Consider the following 12299-nt stretch of genomic DNA (forward strand, 5'->3'; position numbering starts at 1 on the left):
TTCTTGAGTCTGTCCCTGGCCTCACGGTGAGAATAGGGTTACTAGCATTTATGAGGATCGAAGATTTGGGTTCACACGAATCGCAAATTGCTGAGAATCTGCCTTTTTCTGGCCTTCCATTCGTTCCGCAGAGGCGTCGTTTCCGGTTGGGATAAGTATAGGGTAGGAAGACTCTTTCTTTTCAACCTAATCTGTACTCTCGTCAATAGCAGCTTTCGACAGTTTGTAGCTTCAATGAGACCTCTATTGTGATCAACGGAATATGTCTGCTACCTAGTCTAGAGAGACCTCTCTGCTGAGCAACTGGACATTCTCTAGGTACTATTGAACACAACGTTGTGTAGTCAATTTACTCTTTTTTTAATAAGGTTTAAATCCTAACTACTCTTCATTATACGTTGCTAGTCCCTCCCAAGCGTATGGAAGCTCTCCTTAGAGGCATATCAACCTCATAAACTCCCCAGCGCTTATACCCATTTAAATTAATCAAACAAATAAGTCAAACAAACAGTCAAATATAGGAATTTCAGCAAGTCAAATAATCAAATATCATAAGGCCCTATATTTAACATATTTAATTAAATATAAGGTCGCCCGGAAAAAAGAAAATCCGGGGCCGGGCTAATTAAAAATCGATATTCCTAACTATACCCTATAGAAGTTTATAATTAAGAATATAAATACCCAGAGCGGGATTCGAACCCGCGACTCCTTACTTACGATTATAAGTTCGGTATTATACTACTTAATTAAATAGATTATTAATAATTATTATAAAAAAAAAGCCTAAGTATTATAGAGCCCTAAATTTAGCATTTTACTATATCTAGGAATCTAAAAAACCTCTAGTACCCCCTTTTTTTAATATTAATAAAACTAACGAAGTTACGCACTATTACTTCTAACCCTTTATAACTACTATAATTATTGTTAATATTAATTAAATTATATATTAATCGATTTACTATATTATAATTAATTAATTAATAATAAGTCGTACGATTTTTAGTACGTAGCCGCTATTTCGGATTACTTCGTAGCTATAGACTCTAACTAACGCTAGCTTTGTATTATTAACTAATTTTAATAATCGTAATAGCCTCCTCGCCTTTTTAAAAATAATTTAAAAAAAAAGGACTTTTATTAATAATAATTTAATATTATAAAAGGGCGCAAGGCTAAGGAAGTCGTAGATCTGTTTAGAGGGGGTCTTTGCTCAAAAGATTTATAATAAAAATATTTAAAGTAAAGTCTTTTAGTTTTATCGTTATTATAATAAAATAAGTATCGTTACTTATTTTAAAATAGTAATTACGAGCTTAGTAACGGCTTACTTAAGGTTAAAATACTAAGTAATAAATCTAAGCTTTAGTAAGTTATTATATTTATTAAAATCTTTTAAGTATAACTTTATGCCGAAGAGATAAAAACTTACTTTTAGTACTATTATAAAGGGCTAAGTAATAAAAATTAAAGAATTAGTAATTAGGTATATTATTAATAATAATAGCCTATTTATAACTTTCTATAATCCTTACCTCCGGGCCCTCCTTTATTAATTAGATTATAATACTATTAACGAACTCTTATTATTATACGGAAATATAAAAAAGGAGCTAAGCAAGATCTTTACTAAAAAAAAAATATAATTAGGGTAGAGATCCGGAGGTTAATAATAAAAGTCTACCTATTATTCGATCTATAGACCTTGCTAATGTAGAATACTATTATCGCTATTTTTACTTACTTTTTAAACTATACTAAGTAATAAATATAATACCTTATTACTCTACGATAATAGCATAGTACCTATAATAGGGCTAATATTACTTAGACTATAAAATTAGTAATAAACGACTAAGAATTAAGTAACTAAATTAGAGTAGTTATTTATAATAATACCTTAAATAACGACACTTACCTAGGTTACTTATATCCTATATTATCTTATACTTATACTTAAAAACATATTCTTAACTAGAGGATAAGGTATTACGGTCACATTCTTAACCTCGTTAACAGGGCCTTTTTATTTAGTAATAATAAAGAGGTATTTAAATAAGAATTAGATATATTAATTAATACTAAGTAACTTTAAAAAGATCTTAACCTCTAGCGCATAAGGGGCCTTATTAATAAGCTTCGGAACGTTATTAAATTTATTCGCTCGTCGCTTTAATAATATAAGGCCTTTTTTAAAGTTAGTAATAAAACCGACGAGAACGATATATTTACTCTTTTTAAAAAGTCGTTATAAAAGCTTATACTAACGCTTAATAACGATATAAAATAGAATTCGATATACCTTATAATATAGCGCTCTTTATAAAAGAAAAAGCAAATCTATACCTTCTTAGTAACTAGTTGAGCTTATAAAGATCTAAAATAACGGATCCCTATCGAGGACGTTTTTAATAATAATAATTAGTAACTACTAGCCGAGCTAAAAGTAGTACTTAAACTACTTTACCTCTAGATAATAAAATACTAAGGCTAGGGTAAAAGAGACGGTTATAACCGTTTATAAAAAATAATAATAGGTCTCGAGTACCTTATTAACTATTTTAAAAAGTAAAAGAAGTTATATAATAAACCTTTTAAAAAAAAATAGATCTTACGGCTTCTTAAATCGTAGCGTTATAATCGTAATTAATGTAAATAATACTACCTCGTTAGTAGTTAGCTCGTCGTTAATTTATATCCTAACCTCTTTCTTAACCTCTAACCTTAAGTAGTATCCCTCGTTATATTTAGTCTAAATATATACTTAGAGAGCGAGTAGAGCTACTTTTTAATAATAATTTTAACTCGCGAGGATACTTCTAACTATTAGTTATTAATACTTAATAAGTCCTTAATAAGTATTATATTAAGTTAGGTAACTCTTTACTCTATATTATAATAATTATTCTTTACCCTAAGTAAAGATTAAGATAGCTAGAAAAGAGGTAGGATATGCCTAAGCAGAGCTACTAGCTATTTAATATAAAAAAGGGACTTTATAATTATTAATAAAAATAATATATAAACGAGATAGTAAGTCCTCCTCCTTTTTGTTATCTAAGTCCTCCTCTTTTATTACGATAGTTATAAGCTATTTTTAATACCCTTACGATTCTAAAGAGTATTATAAAAAACTCGTAGTACTAGTAATAATTAATATTTTAAATAATAAACGTAGTAATTAACTACGCGCCTAAGCTTAATTAATATTACTTATAAATTATCCCTTAGCTAGTCCTTAACTTAATTTAATAGTAAATTAACTATTAGCTAACCTATTTAACGTTAAGTAAGCTTATGCTTAATATTTTTACGATCCTTATAATAGTAATAAACTACGAGAGGATATTTAGCCTCGTAAAGTTAACTTTAACTTTATAATAATTATTAATAAGATCCTCTACGCTAAAAGAGGTTTAATATTTTAAGAACTAGCTTCGTAGCGGTATTATAGAAGTAAGAGGTTAATTTTTTAATTAGAAAAGCTAATCGAAGTAAAGTCTATAAGTTAGTATTATAAGGACTTTCGCAATAGCTTCATTTAATTCCTAATTAGGAAATCAGTCAAATCTATTAATTAATTATTAAATAATCAAATATAGCGCGAGAAATAAGCCAAACAATCAAATACGAACCTTATATTTAATTTATTTATATAGGTATAAGCGCTAGAACTCCCGAACGCATCCTTGGAGCCCGTTTGTTTATGCACATCCACCTGAAGACACTCCAGAGCCTCCACGTATGCAGACTGGGCCCCCATCCTCGCCTCCATTTCCTTCGCGGTGGAAGCGGCCATGCTCAAGACAGCCTGTAAGCGGGCCTTTGCAGTGAAGCGAACGAGATTGTCCCAGATCAAGCTGAGGGGGTGATGTTCGCCAAATATGGCCTGGTGCATCCTACACACAAAGACAAGGAGCGACTCCGCGAGGTTGGGTTCCAGGTCGAAGATGTCGTGGAATGTTAGTAATAGCAACTCGGGGTCTTGTTCTCTTATAAGATGCTTCAAAAAATCAAGTTGCTTGTTGAGAAGGCGGAAGGCAGCAGTTGTTTCCTCGCTGCTCAGCAGTACGTGTACGTCGGCCATGTCATTATGCCACTTCCGGACCCTTTGCCTGGCTGGTTTACCGTTTGGTCCGTAGAGAACACGCCCGTCAATGGCTACTAAACCTATTTCAAATGCCCCATTAAGGTAGGTGTTAGTATACACGTAGGCAGGTTAGACCTTTTGGTTGCGACTAGGTCAATAGGTTAGTATAGGTCTATTGCGTATATATAAGAGGGGAAGATCGTAGGTAGAGCCCGCGGTCCCTTAGTAGGTATAAGTAAGTAAAAGGGTCCGTTTATACGGGCCCAGACTACCTACTTACTACCCCTACCTAACTACCTAATAGGGCCCCTTTTCTACCTTATAATCTAATATTAATAGTCTTCTATTTTTATAATAAAAAAGGCTAGAATAGGGGCTAGGTCCCCCGCTAATAAGAACTAGTAATAGAATTTATAATTAATTCCCTATTTAAAAATACCTAAAGCCGTATACTAAAATTTTAATATAGCTTTTATTATAATTATTTATATAAAAATTTTAGTATCCCCTCTTTCTAATTACTTCTTAATCCTCTAATATATATAATTTATATACCTAAACTCTTTAAAAGTTATTAAATTTAGTATAATTAAAAAAGAGCTTTTTATTAGTCTAATTACGCCCTAAATACGTGCGTTTCTCTTTAAACCGAAGCTTAAGAAGTATATACGTTCGCTAAACGACTTATTATTTATAATATACTACTATTTTAACTACGTATTACTTATCCTTTTATCTTAACTATAATAATTCCTTTACTAACGAATCGTTCGAGGGACTTATTTAGTATACTTTTTATAAACCCGTTAGTTAGGTTATTATCGCTACTAATCTAATAGATTTTATAAAGCTCGCAGCGTTTATATAATTACCTAAGTACTATAATATTTATTATAAGGCGCTTTTCTTTCGTAATACCTAGCTTAATAAGGTATTTATATAGTAAGTATAAATCTATATAAACTATAATAGGGATCTTTAGAACGTTAAGTTATTTAGTAATAAGGTCTAAGGTAGTTAAAATAGTATAAGTAACGTTAATATTTACGACTATTTTATAGATTTTTAATATTAATATACTCTAAGTAATCCTTTTACTCTTCGTAAAGCTATAATAAATAATATTATTATTAATTATAAAGCTCTCGTTAGTCTATTTTTTATTCACAAGAATAATAATATAACTTAGTTATGAGGTATAATTAGCGTTATTTACGAATAACCTATTTATAAAAACGAAGAGTTTAGCTATAATTAGATCTAATAATATAAATATAAGCCCTTAGTCTAAGTAATCTATTTATTATTTAATATAACGGTTTAGCGTAGCGTAGTTAATAAACGACGGATTTATTTAGTATTAAGTAGTAAACGACGTATTAAAAGCTATTTTTAATTAGTAAATTAATATAATATAGGTACTTCGAGCTCGCTACTTAACGAATTATTATTTAGTATTTAATACCGAGGGGTTAACTTACTTAAGCTTCTTCCCTTAGTTCTTTTATCTAAGCACTATATTAATACTTTTTAATAAAATAATCTTATTATTAAAAATAAGTAGCTCGTTGGCCGATAGTTATTATTTTAATTTAGCTAATAGCTTAGCGCGCTTAAGCTCGGTTTTTTTTTTAATTAAAAGTCTTATTTAATAGTTTAATAATATTATCGGTTTATATACTAATAATACTAAATAATCCGCTTTTTCCTATCGAGATTAGTAAGTATAGATCGAACGTAGATATTATTATCTAAAGCATTTTTAAATAATACTTATTATATATTACTTATTAATAAATACTAGATTTTATAAGACTATATAATAACTATATAACATATAAAATAGTACCCTTAGGGTATAAATAACGGATCTAAGTTAGTAATTAAATAAAAACCTTATAATAAAGAGGTTAACTCGATTATATATATACTTAAATAATATTTTATAGCTAAATAACGTAGCCTTTTTAAATTAGGGTCGGGGCTAGGGCGAGGATTAGATATTAACTAATTCTTTAAATTATTAATAACTACGTAAAAATCTCTTTCTTCCCCTTATTATTATACTCTTATATAACTAAGTAAGACTTTTTAATAAAGTTAAATCCTAAGTTCTTAATCTTATTAACGAATTGAGACTTAAATATCCTTATATCTTTATATTTAGGGCTAAGTTAAATAAATTTAATTACCCCTCTTTTTACTAGTCCTAAAAGCTCTTTATTAATAAATTTTATAAAAAGTACTCTTAGGGTAATAATAATACCCTTATTATAGAGCTTAGTAACTAGCTTAAAATTTACCTCTTTTTTAAATATAAAATAAGTTATAGTTATAAAAATATTACTATAGCCGCGCCGTATTAATATTTTTCTAATCCTCTTATTTTATAATAAAAGGTTGTTATTAATTATAACGACGATCTTATTAAGGACTTTATTTATAGTAATACTATTATTAGTTAGCTAGTTAATTACGGGGATTAGTAAGTAGTTAACGTACTCTATTATTATAACTAGCGGCTCGGGGTCGACCTCTTTTAAATACTAGGGTTTAATTATAATAGCCTAGAAGCTTATTAAGCCATAAGGTAATTTTATTACGTAAGTAATACTATTTATTAAAACGAGCTTAAATAGGCCTTTCTATCCCTTACCTTCTTACTAGACTTTAATATTTAACTATAATAATAAATTAATAATATAAGAGATATTTAATCCGTTTTAAATAGCTAGTACCTCGCTTACTTACTTATTAATATAAAGTCTACGGACTTCCCTTATTACTTTCTTAACTACTTCTATACGTTAGGTAATATTTAGTAACGGTAAAGATTTGTTAGAAGTGCGTAGAAAAGCTCCGAAAATAAGGAGTATAAGAACGAGGCTATTTAGGCTAATTATATCGTTAACTACCTTAATTACGGCCTAAAGTATAGCCTCTACGCTTATTAATAAGTACTTATTTTAAATAATATCGTATACCTTTTTAAGTACCGCATAGTATTTCTTAGCCTTATTAATACTATTATAAGCTTCGATAAGTACTTTTTTAACTTTAATAAATATAGATTTAATAAAAGATTTAAACTCTATAGTACTAAAGTTCTTATTAGTATTTATAATAATCTAGTCCGGCGGACCGAGGTAGACGTCGATTTAATATAACTAAAGAGCCTCTTATATATACTTCGTAGTTATATCCGCGAGGAACCTTATTACTTAGAAAGAAGTAGTAGTATTAATAACATAAAGCACTAGTTAGTTAGTACCTTTATAATTTATTAAGTATATTATATTAATTACGACTTTATAATTAAAATCGTAATTATTTTATAGGGTGAATTTAAATTAGCTAGGAGTAGTAGCGTTAAGTTAGTATTATTAATAAATCTTCGTAAGCTTCTCGAGGGCTACGATCTCTATATCGTTACTAAATTAGTAAAGTAGCTTTAGGAAACGAGGAACTAAAGAGTAGCCGAAGCGCTAATATAAGTAGCGTAATTTACCCTCCGTTAGGTAGTTAATAATAGCTTTTTTATTATTAAGGAGTAAAAGCTAAGGGTATCCCTATTTATAAATAATAAGTATTATAATATCTCTCTTAATTAGTAAGTTATTAATATTATTAAAGTATACTCCTAGCTTATTTATATCCCTTAGGTAGTATAAAAAAGGAGTATTAGTTAGTAAGATATAAAAAATAATATTACTAAATAAGGTACTAACGACCGTAAATCTTAATAACTTTACGGGTTTACTATTATTAAATTAAATACTTACCTCGCTAGCTCTAGAAGTATTAAAAATAACTTCGGGTCGTTATTACTATAATACGAGGAGTTAAGGGTAGCCTATAGTTAAGAATTCCGTAGCGCTAGTATTAAGTATAATACTTTAAAAATCCCCTAACGAGTACTTCTTATTTAATAAAAAAGAGGTCGTTAGTTCCGTAAGCTTAGTTAACTTATTAATAAAAGTAGTATTAATAAAACTATGCTTTATTACTTAAGTAGCGAGGATATTTATAAAGGTTTTGCTACTAATAGTAGTCGTAAAGTATATTATTAAGATCTAAACTTCGTCCTTATAGTTATCTTTATAGTTAAAATCGAGGCTATTAAAGTATTAGATTATAGTATTATTATTATCGTTATTATTAATAAGGGCGGTTCTTTTATAAAAAGTAAAGAACTATAAGTATAAGCTCGGTATAGATCTTTTATTTCTTTTTTTATTATCTTTATACTTCTTATATACTTAACGTTATTCTTTTTCTAAGTAGTTAGTTAACTAATAACCGGTTTTATAATAAACGAAATACTTTTTATTAGTAGTGCCACGGCTGCGTTAATTTTGCTTATTAAATCGGGTCTCTTTACTAAAGCTATTATAAGTACGGTCGGTTTAGTAAGTAGCGGGGACCTCTTTATTATAAGTACGGTCTTAGAAATATTATTACTACTTACTACGGTTACGCTCTCTTTTTATAATATTAATTAAAGTACTAAGCTAGTAGTAGATATTAATAAATATAAGTACTAAGTTAAATATAATAAGTCTATATTTTAATATACTACTTACGTAGTAAAAGAGTTAATTACTTATATTAAAAATAAATCTTTAAGTAGCTAGTACTTTATAAAGGATTATAATATAGTTAATTAGCGGCTATAAAATTTATTAATTTAACTTACTTAGGTTCTTACGAACTATAGAATATTAATAGAGGTTATAAAGCTTAGCGAGGTAGTTCTAATAGCTTATAAGCGGCTTAAAGTATTCTTAGGTCCTCTAGTATATTATATTAAAGCTAAGTAAGTTAAAAGTACTACTAAGTTAATTAAAATAAAAAGTTAACGCCCTTTTTTTAAGTATATTTAAAAAAGTATTAAAATAATATTATCCGCTAATTCTTACCAGTTAGTATAATACTTTAAAAATCCGAAGCTTTTTATTAAAAATATCGTACTTCTTATTACTATACTTATTTTTATTATCGTAAAGCTTAGTAAGGTTAATTAATTAGTAAGTATTAGGTATAATATCGTCTTTAGTTTTTATATCGAAGTATAGTATTTAATAGGGTAGATTTTATTATTAAGTAATAATAACTTTATTCTCTAATTCTTCCTCTTTTTCTTTTTAAAGAGGTAATAAGTCGGTTAGTTAATAGTAAGGCTAAGGTCGGAATTTTAATTACTAAGATTAAGTAAGTTAAGGTTATATAAATTCCCTTACTATTTCTCTAGCTTATTAAATAAGATCGTTAGTATTTACTAACTATAGGAGTAATAAATAAAAAAAGTAAGGATTATAATATAATATATTAAAATATTTAATATAGTTACGGTAGGCTACGATCTTTTTAAAAGTCTAAGTAGGGAAGTATTAAGTATTAAGGGCGCTAATAATCTTTTTGATTATTTAATTACGATCTTTAATTATTAAATTAATACCGTTATTTATAAAAAAGTCTCTTAGCTTTTTAAGAATTATACTTTTTATTTTTAAAAAGTCCCCTATTTCTTAATTTTAAAAGTCGGTTTTAAAATCCTTTTATAGCTCCTTGCCCATTAGGCCGTCTCAATAGTAATATCTTATTATATAAAAAATAAAGGTATTAAGCTTTTTATTATTTATAAGGGTAAGTATAATATTAAATAAGCCCTATTAAGTTAGGTTAACATAGTCTTATTAATAAATTAAAATTAAGTATAGTTCTATAATTTAAGAGTATAAGTAGGCTAGAGGTAATATTAACTAATTATTAGACCCTTCTTACTTATTATTAAGGCTAGCGGTTATTATAATATATTTACGAAGTAAGTTATATAGTAAAAGATTATTATAAGATATAATTATTATATTATAATTATAGTATAACGTTAATTAAGTTAAAAGGAGTAATAAGTCGGTTATAGCGATCGTTTTAATAGCGGTAAGCGGGCTACTATTATTAATTAGAAAATTCTGCTCTTTTAACGAGGTATATAAATAAAAAATTATTAAAGTTAGTAGAAGGTTATAGAAAGGGAAGAAAGGTCTTTTATAACCGTACTTTTAATAGTAAATAGAGGATTCTATTAGCTACTAATTAGCGATTCCTTTTAGTATTTCTCGTACTTTATTTTACTAATTTAGTCTCGGAGCTTCCGTTAGGTTAGAAAGAGGTAGATTTATTAATAATATAAAATAGATCCTTACTATTACTATTATTAAGATCTTTTCTTTTCCTTAGTATTTTAAAATACTTTACTATTAGTAAGAGATTTGCTATTAACGTATTTATAATTCCGAAGGTTTTATTATTACTAAGCGCTAGTATATTAGCGATCGTCGGATTAATTTTTTAATAATTAATCTCTTCTTACTTATTACTAATTTAAAGTAGCGCTTAGTTATAATATATTTAAAATAAATTCTTTTATAAGCGGTTCGATTAAAGAGAAGTTAGTAATAGTAATAAGGCTAGCGGAGATAATATTAATAATAGAAGCGAGGTTAATAATAATAATAAAGTAGTTAATTTTTTTATAATAGTAGTTTTAATAAAAGAGATCGTATATAATAAAGCGCGCTCTTAATAGCCTATAACTAGTTAATTAGTTATTAGTTAGTAATAATAAAAGAGAGCTAAGGTAATATAAACTAGGCCGCTTATTATTAATTAAATAAATAGAACTAAGTTAATAAGTTAAAATAGTTAGTAAAATAAGTCGAAGCTATTTTTTTTATAGTTATATCCTTATTAACTTACGGTAGAAATATATATATAATTTAATTATTAATTAGTATTAGTATATATATAGGTAGGTTAGACCTTTTAGTTATAACTAGGTTAATAGGTTAGTATAGGTCTATTGCGTGTGTATAAGAGGGGAAGATCGTGGGCAGAGCCCGCGGTCCCTTAGTGGGTATAGGTAGGTAGAAGGGTCCGTCTGCACGGGCCCAGACTGCCTACCTACTACCCCTACCTAACTACCTAATAGGGCCCCTTTTCTGCCTCGTAATCCAACAGTAGGAATGGATAATCCTTATGGAGTTGTCAAGCAGGCGCAGATCTGAATACAGTTCTATCCGACGGGGAATTTCGTTTTTGAGTAAGGTCGGCGAGGGTGTAGAGCATGTGATGTCTAAACTCGTATCTAGATATCTTGCAATATCGACGCTAGACGTATCTTGTAGGTCGGGTCTATGTTTCAGATACTGCATCACCCGTTCCCAGTTGACTTCTTGGCCTCGGAGAAAGAATTGCGAGCGCTTCCCTGCAGCGTCGCGGTCCTCCTTTTGTCGAAGCATCACCATTACTTCGGCTTCTTTAAGTTTCTTGTCTAGCTTCCACGTACTCAGTCTTGACTTGTACATCTTAGTTCTGGACGAGGTTCAGTTAGAAAGTTATAGCTGTGATTTGATGTTGACTTACGTTGCATAGAAATGATAGTGGGATTCCATGATCTCGCTAACTTGTCTCAGGGATCTATTCTCATCTCGATAGAGCTTGGTAATAGTAGGCTGCATACGGTGCCAATCCTTTTCAGTTGCATATGTCTTGCCCGCGCGGACACTTTGGGACTTCGAGAGGGTGCTCATAGTGCGGGCTATGGTCTGAGATACGGATAGTAGGCGAGCTCCGGACGAAGAAAGCAAGATTCCAAGCAGTATGAAGAGATGAGAATGATTACAAGGCGTATTTAAGTCTCTTGAAAGTTCCCCAATCGAGGATATAGCGTCTAGTCTCAACGCTTGTGTGAGCAAGATTTCATGTCAGCCTTGTCGAGTTAGGTAAGTTCACTAGCATGCAAGATCGAATGGGCTTGCGGGAAGAGGCCAATTTTGAGATGTTGACTTCTCAATTTGGCAGCAGGATGGTTGCACAGGCTGGAATTTCTTCGGCCGTAAGCCGGGTAGGCATGTACGGTATGTTTAAGACATATCGTTGGAAAGAAATGGACATGATCGCGCCCTGCTGCGCCGAGTTGGGGGCACAGCATTTGGAGGCTGTGTGGACCTCGCGCCTCTCCGAATCCGAAGACCGCAAATCCCCTTAACAATAATGAACTTGGCTCTCGATTCCCTTCTATAGCTACGCGATCCATGCAGTGTCTGTGATCCACGTAAAGTGGTGTTCGCTTTGACGGCGGTCAGAATGAGATGATCGAGATCGCAGTCTGTACATTGAATCACCCGTATTACCAGCAAAGACA

At 29.7% G+C, this 12299-nt stretch overlaps 2 protein-coding genes across 2 annotated transcripts; both read right to left on the bottom strand.

Moving 5' to 3' along the window:
• Positions 1-3595: 3595 nt before the first annotated feature.
• Positions 3596-4204, bottom strand: CLUP02_09021 (uncharacterized protein; the record flags this gene model as incomplete). Its single annotated transcript, XM_049288002.1, has 1 exon — positions 3596-4204. A coding segment is annotated over one exon (609 nt), but the record flags the coding sequence as incomplete, so codon positions are not given.
• A 6936-nt stretch (positions 4205-11140) lies between these two features.
• On the bottom strand, positions 11141-11685 carry CLUP02_09022 (uncharacterized protein; the record flags this gene model as incomplete). Its single annotated transcript, XM_049288003.1, has 3 exons — positions 11141-11240; positions 11303-11467; positions 11519-11685. The coding sequence occupies 3 exons, from the start codon at positions 11683-11685 to the stop codon at positions 11141-11143; spliced, it is 432 nt and encodes a 143-aa protein (XP_049145147.1).
• Between the last annotated feature and the right edge of the window lie 614 nt (positions 11686-12299).

Source organism: Colletotrichum lupini, chromosome 4, assembly GCF_023278565.1.
Source record: "Colletotrichum lupini chromosome 4, complete sequence".
NCBI classification, from domain to species: Eukaryota; Fungi; Ascomycota; class Sordariomycetes; order Glomerellales; family Glomerellaceae; genus Colletotrichum; species Colletotrichum lupini.